Source organism: Mytilus californianus, unplaced genomic scaffold, assembly GCF_021869535.1.
Source record: "Mytilus californianus isolate M0D057914Y unplaced genomic scaffold, xbMytCali1.0.p SCAF_1, whole genome shotgun sequence".
In the NCBI taxonomy this organism is placed as follows: domain Eukaryota; kingdom Metazoa; phylum Mollusca; class Bivalvia; order Mytilida; family Mytilidae; genus Mytilus; species Mytilus californianus.
The window spans coordinates 27,243,856-27,256,382 of NW_026262581.1; the positions used below are offsets into that span (position 1 = coordinate 27,243,856).

The window sequence follows — 12,527 nt, forward strand, 5'->3', positions numbered from 1 at the left end:
CTCATCCATACCCTCATAGCTGGCCGTAAATATTATCAAAATATACAATGTAGTTTGTAAAAATAAATGATTTTTATTAGAATATTGTGCTTAAGATTGTAATATTTATGTTTCTTACGATGTTTAAATATGATTTTATAAAATAAATTATTTTACTTTTATTAATTGTCTCTTCATTCAAGTTATATGATGTATAATCCCTGACATTTTTCTAGCCTGTGATTATGCATAATTCCTGATTTTTTTGTAATTTTTTACTATAAAGTTACCAGTGATTATATATACTCCCTGAAAACCTGAAATTTTGAGGGATTATACATAATCCCTAATTCTACAAATTCACTGTAACCGTAGGCCTATATATACATGCACTAATTTTAAATAAACGGCGATTGAGGATAAATATGTCATTCGTCATAAGCAGGAACATATATATATATATTGACATATATTAGATATACTGTTCCCCGGTATAAGGGCAAGGACATCCAAAAGCGTAACACAAAATTCATTTCGTTTTACAATATACACATTCTTCATACTAATTTTAGTATTCTAGTTTTTAAAATATTGAAAAAATTCTTGATGTTTGCCACTTTAATAGAAAGGCATTCGAAAACTAAATTAAACAGGATGAGGCCGGAAAATCATGTCGACCCGAATTTGTTTACAAACATGGACTACCTCCCCTACTGGCCTGAGCAGTTGAAGAAGTTTTGACAACTTGAACTTCCAAACGATGAAACACACTGACAAAGGGGGATATCGGCTTGCATAAAAAACCTCCTTAAACAATGACTTCATTCCTTTTCATTATAAAGGTCCCTGTCGAGGAGTCGAAGCATAAATCAAAGGAGACCGATAAGCAAGGTATATCCACAGAAGTTTGAAATCTAAGCAATAACCATGATAACGGTGTATAAATATGCCAAACTCAACTATCACAGTAGAGCTTCTCTCGAATCAAACCAAATCTGAAATATAACATGGGATTCATTTTTTTTATAGACGGTCGATCTTATATAGATATATCTAGTTACCGGTTCATCAGCTCAAACTGCAGATATGCAGAACCTGTTAAACTATTTTTAAAAGTAGGCAACTTTTAGCTTTATATAATTGCATGTGTTTCCGCTAATGTTCTGAAAAAAAATAGGTTAGGTCGGTAGGCAATATCATTTTATTTTACAAACATTTTTTAGCTGGTTACTATTAGGGAATCAGTCTGACTTTAACTGTGCTTGTTCCAAAATGGCATAAAAAGTGTTAGGGTAGGCACTAAAAATACACCTTATCGCTATTTGTCTGCCATTACTGGACATCACACAAGTTCCCGTAAAATTTTGACGTCACAATACAAAATATCTGACGCCACAATGGAAAAGTGATTGTTGTATGACGTCAAAAGTTCAAGCGGGACAGATTCTCTAGTCAGCGGGGAATAGCGATAAGGTGTATTAGGGTAGGTAGGGTTAGCGGAAAAACACATGTATTATTTTTTTTTGGCCTTACCGAAGCGTTGCGCAAAAACAAAAATTCTGTGATTTTGTAGTTTTACCAAAACTTTAAACATACAGGTTTATATTATATCTAATTATTAGTAAAATTGAAAAAAATAAAACTTTTGCTTCTTTTAAGTAGCAAGATTTATTCCTTTGATGCAATCATTCATCTGTAAATTCTATATTTGTTGAAAAAAATGCTATAATGAAGCTCAACATAATGATCTAAATAAATACTTTCTTAACAGATTTTTCCTAGCAGTTGGAGTATTTTTCCTGTAAAATGCAAGGTTTCATCTTACAGATTATGTAATAAAATTTTACTGTTCGCGACCAAAATTTCACTGTTTGGGGGTGTTGAAATTAGTTGGGGTAATTAAGATAATAATACTTAAAGAAGTGATTTTTTTGAAGAAAATTGATGTATGATACTTAAACAAGTGATTTTCATGTCATTATCCCAGATTCAGTACAAGGTCATCACCTGACATGACCAGTCATCCTATAAACACAGATGTTGTTTTTGATAATTTTAGCAACATAATTAGTCCCTGGATCATTAGTATTATATATTTAAAGCTACAATAAAATTAAATCACTTAATCTAGTGATTTATTTGTACTACTTGAATATGTGATTATTAAAGAAAGACAACTCTTACTTCCAACATTTCTGAAAAAATGTTACGTTAATCAGTGATATCTTAATCACTCATTTAAGTAAATTCCCCAGACTGATAAAGCTAGCAGAATAGAATAATGAGGGTAGGAATGCTCTTTACCGTCAGACGTCAAACGGTCATTTTTGGCTACTGTTAGCGTCAAATTGATTAAAATTTTACCGTGATTTGTCAAAATATCCTTATCGTGATTCGTCAGAGGTCTCAAATAATTACTGTTACCGAAAAAATTAACGTGATTTGTCAAAATCAGTCGATTTTTTTTTATTGTCTTAAAGAAAGTGTACATTTTATCGTCATGCACCAAAAATTACCGTAAACGTCATTTGGCAAGATTTTTTATCGTTATTTGTCATGAAGGTATCCCTATTAGGCCCCTCAATAATGTTCATCCTGCAAATTCACAAAAAAAACTTAATTTAATAATGAAGCTAAGGTACTTCAGTTAACTCTGTATGTGTGTGTACATAAAGGTTCTGTGTTTCTTATTAGAAAGTAAAGACATCTCTAAAAATTGTACCTGCTAGTCTGGCAATTATTACTGTGTGCCAGATAATTCTTCAGTCCCACCAAAAACTGACCTCAAATCAAATTATAAATTTTAGATTCATATTCTTGTGGTAGTGTGTTCCCCTCAAGTGTGGTAGGTTGTAGGTTTTGAACCATGGCTTGGTCAAACCAATGTCTAAAGTTGGTATTTGCTGCTTCTCTTCTAAGAAAGAGGCATTAAGGATTAAGGGCAAAGACTAGTCGGTTTGTAGTCAAAATAATGTGTGCAGATACATTTGTAGGCTGACATGTCTTCCTGCTGACTGTTACCTTATGAACTAACAAGTTTAAAATTTTGGTCCAGCATGTAGGTTTTGTACAAAGCATAGACCATTTTCATATTGCACTAACATGTTCTCTTTCTGAATTATGAAAATATATGCTTTTAATTTGCCACTGAATGTTAAACAGCTATACATTAATTCATGATCCATCCATCAAATTCATGACTACAATATTTTTTTTTTTTACAGGTAACAAAGAAGTACAAACTAACGATTTAAAGAAGGATGAAGTACAAATTGACGATCTAAAGAAGGATGAAGTACAAACTGACGATCTAAAGAAGGATGAAGTACAAACTGACGATCTAAAGAAGGATGAAGTACAAACTAACGATCAAAAAATGGATGAAGTATCAATTCAGAAGAAAGAGACCAAAGATAAAGAAATAGAAATTTCTGATCAAAAAGAGGATAAAATTACCAAAGATGCCATAGATAAAGATGAAACAAAGAATACAAATAAAACTCCTGATGATAAAAATGAATCAGACACGACTGAAGGAGGGGTTGTGCAGCAATCATCAGCAACAACATTAGACGAATGGGATTTTGGTGAAGATGATCATGAAACAGAAGATAGTAATGGCGATGCTGAAGAAAAGTCTCACTTATTGGCAGAAACACTAGAAAAAGACGTTCTAGATAAAAAAGATTCTGAGCCGAAAATTTTTGAAGTTGAGCCAGTCGATGAAGCATCAGAAATATTACCTTTATTGGAAGGGAGTGAAAAATCAGAGGAATCAAAAGATTCTCCAAAAAAGTTATTTGCCGTTACAGCAGTTGAAGATCCAAAACCAGAAACTGAAAGCAAAGAAAAAGAACCTATTGCAACTGAGAATTTTTATAAATCAACAGACAAAAAGAATGCAGTCAGTTTACCAGAGATTAAATCTTCACTCATTCTAGGTATACCAGAGAATAAATCATCTGTCAGTCTACAAGAAGACAAATCAACTGCTAGTCTTCCAAGTAAAGAATCAGCAGCAAGTCTGGAAAATCTACCAAAAAAGGTTCAGTTTATGTCACAAGTTTCAGCGCCTGATGAAGAACATCTTCACCCCTTCATTGAACCAACAACTATTCTAGAGGTATGGTAGTTCAGTTCTTTATTTTTGTTGGAAGAAAATTTGATGGAACATAGTCCCTTTCGTGTAAGACTGAGGTTTCCACTAATAATTAATTCTAGTCCTGCTTTTTGTAGCTTCTTTGAACAAGGAATAATTCTAGTCATGCTTTTTTGTAGCTTCTGTGAACAAGGAATATATTTGTTGAAATGATTGAATCTGTGTCAAAAAGTCAAAAAGACAGTATTGACATGACTGATGCAAGCTTTGTCCATTTACTGTAATTATTGGTATGTGTTTGCTGATCAAATTAAGTCTAAAAAGAACTATTTAATGCAAAGTAAGCTTGCTTTTAGGGATATTGAATTCAAACTCTTTTTATATTTTTTATCTTTTCTAGGATACAGAAGCTTTATTAGATAATTTTGGAATTGAGAATTATGTTGTGTCGAAAACAGCCAGTGGAAAATTCTATCAGGTACATGTTCTTTAAGCCAAACATTTCTCTGCTGCACTTACATGTAGTGGAAAATTTGGTCACAAAATCTGTTATGGGCATATAATACAGAAAATATCTCTTGTTAATTTTACTTTAAAATTTTGACTAAAGGTCTCAATTGTCCTCCACAATTGAAATATGCAAAGAAAACCATATCTTCATGAATGACTTTCGAGGTATATCAGTTTGGAATTTTCATGTTTCATGTAAAAACACAAAATTTCATTTTTATGGCCCTTAGTGGTCGGCCATATAGTTTTACCCTTGTCCATCATTCCGTCATTCCGCTACAAACCATTATACAGAGTTTTTTTCAAAACTGCTTCAGGATATTGGGCTAATTTTTGGTATGTGAGTTTTCCATGATGAGTTGCAGATCAAGTTAACGTTTCGTTCTGCTCCGCTAATTTTAGCCGATATTACAGGTTTTAGACTTTGAAAATAACAGTTATACGTTCTTTTTTTCATAACCGCTTCAGGATATTGGGCTGATTTTGGTATGTGAGTTCTCCATGATGAGTTACAGATCAAGTTTACGTTTCGTTCCGCTCCGCTGATTTTAGCTGGTATTACAGGCTTTAGACTTTGAAAATTTCTTGAAAATAACAGTTATATGGACTTTTTTTCATAACAGCTTCAGGATATTGGGCTGATCTTTGGTATGTGAGTTCTTCATAATGAGTTACAGATCAAGTTTACGTTTCGTTCCACTCCGCTGATTTTAGCCGGTATTACAGGCTTTATTGTTATGTGAATCTACCAAGATGAGTTACAGATCAAGTTCACCTTTGTTCCACTCTGCTGATATTAAACTGCATCACCAATGGTGAAAGCAGGTCTAGTAATTACTCAACTCCATCTGTCATTCTGTCAGTCTGAAAGACCTTGCATATTAAACCATCATCAAAGATTTCTAGTCTTCTATAAAGAAATGATTTTATATTGGTCCAAAGCTTGATCATGTTGAGTTGTTAGGCATTAACAATTTTAAATCTGCAGTGCATCCACTTCCTGATTGCTGATAGTTTGAAATATAATTACTCTTTGTTAAAGAAATTGTTTGTCAAACCAGTATTGCTTTTGAATTCTGATTACTATCCATGCATGTCTGTGTCCACACTTGTTGTTGAAATATCAGGCTTTCGACTTTTTGCCATGGAGCCATTCGTGTGGTTCCAACACATCTAGTTCAAAACTATGCTGAAAATTTAAAAAAAAATTCAAATAGAAAGAGATATTTTCAACCTGTTTTTTGCAAAGTGTTCCTTAATTTATAGGCCTTCATGTAAGTCCCTACAATAAAGGCTGAATGATATAAATAGTTTGTGAAATAATCAACTTAGTGTTAATCAGTCAGGGGACTTATTGAAATAAGTGATTTTTAAATCACTTATTTGAGTAGCAAATTCAAAGTTTTGTCACAAATTGTGATTTTGTAGTTTTACCAAAATTTTAAACACATAGGTTTAGATAATATCTTTTCATTAGGAAACTTGAAAAAAATGAAATTTTTGCATCTTTAAAGTAGCAAGGTTTATCCCTTTGATGCTATCATTTAGCTGCAAATTCTATTTTAGTTGAAAAAATGCTATAATAATGGCTGTACATAATGAACTGATACTTTCTTCACAGATTTTTCCCAGCAGTGGGAGTATTTTTCCTGTAAAGTTCAAGGTTTCATCTTTCAGATTATGTAATAAAATTCTACTGTTCGAGATCAAAATTTCACTGTTTGGGGGTGTTGAAATTAGTGGGGGTTATTAAAATAATGATACTTAAAGAAGTGATTTTTGGGAAGGAAATTGAGGTATGATACTTAAACAAGTGATTTTTATGTCATTATTCTAGATTCAGTACAAGGTCATCACCTGAAATGACCTGGTCATCCTATCAACACAGATGTTGGTTCTGATAATTTTAGCAACATAATTAGTCCCTGGATCATTAGTATTCTATATTTAAAGCTACAATAAAATTAAATGACTTCTTCTAGTGATTAATTTGTACTACTTAAAAAGGTGATTATTAAAGAAAGACAACTCTTACTTCCATCCTTTATGGACATAATGTTACTTGAATCAGTGATTTAGAAAATCACTCATTTGAGTAAGTCCCCTGACTGTTAATAAAAAGGTGAATTTTCCTGCAACAACATAAAGAAAAAAATGAGGGGTACATATGCTAACTGTTTTGCTAGAAATAGAAGACTTAGTTTTTAAATGCTGGACATTCCAATTCTAATTTCCATTTTTTTGGCACTAAATTATGTTTTAGGGTATTCTTAATGCCGCATCATCATCAGCAAGTGGTGTTAAACACCAACAATCAATCAAATTCAAGTAAAGATTTGATGACATTAGTCATTTTTTAAGGAATTCTGGATGCTTTTCATTAAATAGCTGCATTGTGAATATAATTTTTAGTGTGCTTTTAAGATTTTTGTGAAAATATATCCTCAACTGGACAGAAAATTAGTGGAAAAAATGGCAATCTGTCAGTTAATATAAGTACTGTATTGAATGGCAATAATTTATAGATCAGTTACACAGGTACCTGTTCTTTGAACTGGTTCTAAACCTCAACATGCTCAGTGTACATATTTGTTTTCAAAAAGTGTTTGACCAATGTTTGATTGAAATTATTTGTTTATACTTCCTTGTAGATACTATTTATAGATGAAGGAGGAGAACAGTGTGAAATGATACTAAATAAATTGGTAGATCAAGGGATTGGAAAAATGGATAATACTTCTGTAGGGTAAGTCTTGGGGAGAAATGAAAAATACTTCTGTAGGGTGAGTCTTCAGGAAAAATGGAAAGTACTTCTGTAGGGTAAGTCTTCAGGAAACATGGAAAGTACATCTATAGGGTAAGTTTTCAGGAGAAATGGAAAGTACTTCTATTGGGTAAGTCTTCTGGAGAAATGAAAAGTACTTCTGTAGGGTAAGTCTTCAGGAGAAATGGAAAGTACTTCTGGTGGGTAAGTCTTCTGGAGAAATGAAAAGTACTTCTGTAGGGTAAGTCTTCAGGAGAAATGGAAAGTACTTCTGTAGGGTAAGTGTTCAGGAGAAATGGAAAGTATATCTGTAGGGTAAGTCGTCAAGATAAATGGAAAGTACTACAGTAGGGTAAGTCTTCAGTAGAAATTGAAAGTACTTCTGGTGGGTAAGTCTTCAGGAGAAATGGAAAGTAATTCTGTGTGGTAAGTGTTCAGGAGAAATGGAAAGTACATCTGTTGGGTAAGTCTTCAGTAGAAATTGAAAGTACTTCTGGTGGGTAAGTCTTCAGGAGAAATGGAAAGTAATTCTGTGTGGTAAGTGTTCAGGAGAAATGGAAAGTATTTCTGTAGGGTAAGTCTTCAGGAAAAATGGAAAGTACTTCTGGTGGGTAAGTCTTCAGGAGAAATGGAAAGTAATTCTGGTGGGTAAGTCTTCAGGAAAAATGGAAAGTACTTCTGGTGGGTAAGTCTTCAGGAGAAATGGAAAGTAATTCTGGTGGGTAAGTCTTCAGGAGAAATGGAAAGTACTTCTGTAGTTTAAGTCTTCAGGAGAAATGGAAAGTAATTCTATAGGGTAAGTTCAGGAGAAATGGAAAGTTCTTCTATAGGGTATGGATAAAATTAGGAATATTAGAAATGGAGGTTTATTACATAAAGCTGTCATCTTTTTATAACATAATATTAGACACTTGCTGTGATACGAAAAATAAAGTTGGTGAAAAAGATATTATTATGGCTGGTGAATCAAAATAAATATTGTCATTGTGATTTGACTGCTGAAAGGTTTAAATGTATCCTTTGATCCAGCAACTAGTTATATTTGTCCAAATCCAGATATAATCTGAATTGATAATCCAGATTTACTAATCAATTGTTCCTCAGATCCAAAGGAGGGGGTATACTAGCTTGGAAATGTCTGTGTTTCTGTCAATCTGTGCATACAAGTTTTATAGGAACTACACATTAGAGTTTCTAGAAATTTGGTATCTAGCTTTTTGATAGCATTTTATACTGTGTGATGCAATTTCAGATTCACCACTCATCAGCTTCCTGTTCACAGAATTCTTATATATTCTTCCACATATAAATGACAATGTATGAAAGTTTTGTTGCAGATAATCTTAACTTTTTTTTTCAGAAACTACAAATCAAGGCTTTCTGAAATTTGAAGACAAAATTCATTTAAGCATGCTATACTTTGTGAAGCTTTTTCACATCCCTTTTATCATACATCATCTTCCTGTTTACTTTAATGCCAATCTGTTTAAGAATCGGATAGTGGTGAAAACTTGACAAACAAAATCCTGCTAAGTTCACATTGATTTAAGTTCAAAATGTATAATAGTGCACGCATAAACATTCTTTTCCTTTTCCTGTTCTGGTATTTCAAGATATAAGTTGGTTGAAATGCACTAGAAATTAAGAATTAAGGGGAGCTAACTCTGTAGTTAACCAAAAGTTATGTTGAAATTACCGGAAATTACCAGACACACAGAAACGTAACACCATTTCTAAATCAGGATGAAGGTACCTTCAAAATAAGATGGTAAGTTTGGCGGCTTTTTTTCAGCCATGTTTGGAAATTCTTCTAAATTGCCTGATTACAAAGACTGGCACTTACCGGTAATACTTAGACTGGGTGTAATTAAAGAGCAATAGTGGTCAGTTCAATTTGTTTTTTGTCAGTTTAGCTGAGCTATTTTATAAAGACAAGTAAGTACTGGAAATGTAAAAAAAAATCATATTTTGTTGCTATTCTGTTAAAAATGGTTTGACAAACTGGTTTTGAATTGTATTGAAGTCTACTTTGGTCAAATTATGTTATTGAGTTTCAGTCTATATAAAAAAAGAAGATGTGGTATGATTGCCAATGAGACTACTCTCCACTAGAGACAAAATAACGTAGAAGTTAACAACTAAAGATCACTGTAAAGCCTATAAGTCTGTCTTGCTAATCTGCTGTGAATTCATTTATTTTTTCGTTGATACCAATTTTCTTGGATTATTTTATTTCACAGTTTTGCCAAAGTCTGAATACAAAATTTGTACTTCATTGAACATTTAGATTCGTGATTCACCTGTAAATCTCACTATATCCATGAAAATGGATATCCCACAAACATTAATGTATTCATATCATTTTCTTCTTCAGAATTTATCCATCGAGCATATTTAAAGGTGCAGTAACAGACAACAATGATGAGAGTGATTGTGACAGCGAAGGGTATGTACTAAGTACTAACGAATGGTCATGTGTAAATTATATGGAAATATTTGAAGCTTATTTTAGATTTAGAAAATTTGAGTTGCTCTTTATATAAATGCAAATGTTGCTGTATATCATATTTCTTTTTCATTCATTATTTATATAAATCAGGCTGTTAGTTTTCTCATTTGAATTGTTTTTCATTTGTCATTTCGGTGCCTTTAATAGCTTAGGTGTGTGGGCATTACTCATTTTTGAAGGCTGTACAGTGATCTTTAGTTGTTAATTTCTGTGTTATTTGGTCTCTTGTGTAGATTTGTCTCATTGGTAATCATACCACTCTTCTAATTGTCTCGCCTTGACGGTGTCAAAAAGCAAGACATAGGTATGCTGTTTCCAGGGGTGGCAGCGGCGTCACCAATGTATTAGTTTGTGATTAGGTCTAGTTTATGGTGAATTACTAGTGGGAGGTCAATGATATTTGGTATGCAGTTGTATTAGCATTGGCACATCTCATTTTCATGGAGATTATTTGCCCCCCCCCCCCTCAGTCATGGTCTATTGACTTTGAAACTTTTGCTTAGATTACAAGTATTAGTTTGTGATTAGGTCTAGTTCATGGTGAACCACTAGTGGTAGGTCAATGATATTTGGTATGCAGTTGTATTAGCATTGGCTCATCTCATTACCATGGAGATTTTTTGGCTTCGCCCCCTCTGAGTCATGGTCTATTGACTGAAACTTTTGCTTAGTTTACACATATTAGTTTGTGATTAGGTCAGTTCAAGGGGAACCATTAGTGGTAGGCCAATGTTAATTGGTATGCAGTTGTATAAGCACAACTCATTTCCATGGAGAATATTTGGCCCTGCACCCTCAGTCATGGTCTATTGACTTTGAACTTTTTGCTTAGTTTACAAGTATTAGTTTGTGATTAGATCAGTTTAACATGAACCGCTTATGTTAAGTCAATGATATTTATTGGCAAGTTAATGTTTGTGTTTAGGTTTGTTTGAAGGGAACAACTTTTGATAATTCAATGGTATTTGGTATGCAGTTGTATTAGCATTGGCACATCTCATTTCCATGGAGATTGTTTAGCCATGTGCCTTCAGTCATGGTTCATTGACTTTAAATATTTGCATGACTTACATGTTAAAGTATTGCTATTTTAATTTCAACATTTGCATTATCAAAATTACAAAAAGGCGAGACATATCTCTGTGTTAACAGTTTATTTTTATAAATGATCTTTATGATCCAGAATCCAGAATCCTTAAGAAGTATGTAGACTGATGATACCTTCAATTTTTAGCTTTAAAGCTTGTATTCTCTTTTGAAGACTTCTCAATGAAATACGTTCAAACAACAGTCAATCTTAATTTACCTTAATATTCACAGAAATAGATAGGTTTCGTTTGACACAATCTGAGCAAGAGTTATTTCCCTTGTCTCCATTTTTGGAAGTCTTAAGTGCACAAATTCTTTCATGAATCAGCGAAATTCAACTTGTTATACTAACAGCTAGACTTTATAAAAAGTTGTTTTCTGAACAATTTTGATTTCTTATAGCCTTGTTTGATTCATCACTATGATCTAATAAGGGTCTTTTCTCAGACTTATTTGTACGGCATGTGTCAATATGGTTAGTCAAATATGAAGAAATTCAACCATTTCCCCTCCAAAAAGGTGACCAAGGGAAATAACTCAAACTCAGATTAGGTCATATTGAAACCTATATCTATTGCATCAAATAATCACTCATTGCTGCTAATTGTTCAAGATTTTACCATAAACAATGCAGGGATTAAAGAAAAATAATACTTTATAATATTTTGTGTTTTTTAAGTTAAGTTCTGAATTAACAAATTGCTTAACATAAATAACTTTTTGAAATGTCTTGCTTAATAGAATTGTGGGTGTTAAAAGGTAAATTATTGTTCTTTAGAATTTCAATGTGTTCGAGTTTTGTTTTGATGTGTTGAATTGTTTTCTTAAACTTGTGGGTATATTTAATATTTTGGTGGCATGATCAATCATAGAGTGTTGATTTTTACTCTGTAACAATGAACGGTTAACATTGTTGTGGCATGATAAATCACAGGGAGTCTTAACTTTTACTAAGATCGGTAGCAATGTACAGTTAACATTTTGTTAGCATGATAAATCACAGAGTGTTAACTTTTACTCTGTAACAATGAACAGTTAACATTTTGATGGCATGATAAATCACAGAGTGTTAACTTTTACTCTGTAACAATGAACAGTTAACATTTTGATAACATGATAAATCACAGAGTGTTAACTTTTACTCTGTAACAATGAACTGTTAACATTTTGCTTGCATGATAAATCACAGTGTTGACTTTTACTCTGTAACAATGAACTGTTAACATTTTGGTGGCATGATAAATCACAGTGTTGACTTTTACTCTGTATCAATGAACTGTTAACATTTTGGTGGCATGATAAATCACAGTGTTGACTTTTAACTCTGTAACAATGAACTGTTAACATTTTGGTGGCATGATTAATCACAGTGATGACTTTTACTCTGTAACAATGAACTGTTAACATTTTGGTGGCATGGTAAATCACAGATGTGAAATTTTACTCTGTAGCAATGAACAGTTAACATTTTGGTGGCAGGATAAATCACAGAGTGTTTACTTTTACTTAGATTGGTAACAATTAACAGTAAATATTTTGGTGGCATGATAAATCACAGAGTGTTAACTTTTACTCGG

The 12,527-nt window shown here is 32.7% G+C and overlaps 1 protein-coding gene across 2 annotated transcripts in view; it reads left to right on the forward strand.

Annotated features, from left to right (window-relative positions):
* The first annotated feature begins 614 nt into the window (after window positions 1-614).
* Window positions 615-12,527, forward strand: part of LOC127718108 (uncharacterized) — a 62,412-nt gene continuing 50,499 nt past the window's right edge. The window contains exons 1-6 of one of the 2 annotated variants that reach the window (XM_052224049.1): window positions 615-870; window positions 3,204-4,102; window positions 4,479-4,556; window positions 7,240-7,334; window positions 9,727-9,798; window positions 11,692-11,709. In XM_052224049.1, the coding sequence (XP_052080009.1) occupies window positions 795-870; window positions 3,204-4,102; window positions 4,479-4,556; window positions 7,240-7,334; window positions 9,727-9,798; window positions 11,692-11,709 (1,238 nt within the window). In that variant the 5' untranslated portion in view covers window positions 615-794. The remainder of the gene's footprint in view (window positions 871-3,203; window positions 4,103-4,478; window positions 4,557-7,239; window positions 7,335-9,726; window positions 9,799-11,691; window positions 11,710-12,527) is intronic. The other variant, XM_052224058.1, reaches the window with a different exon arrangement.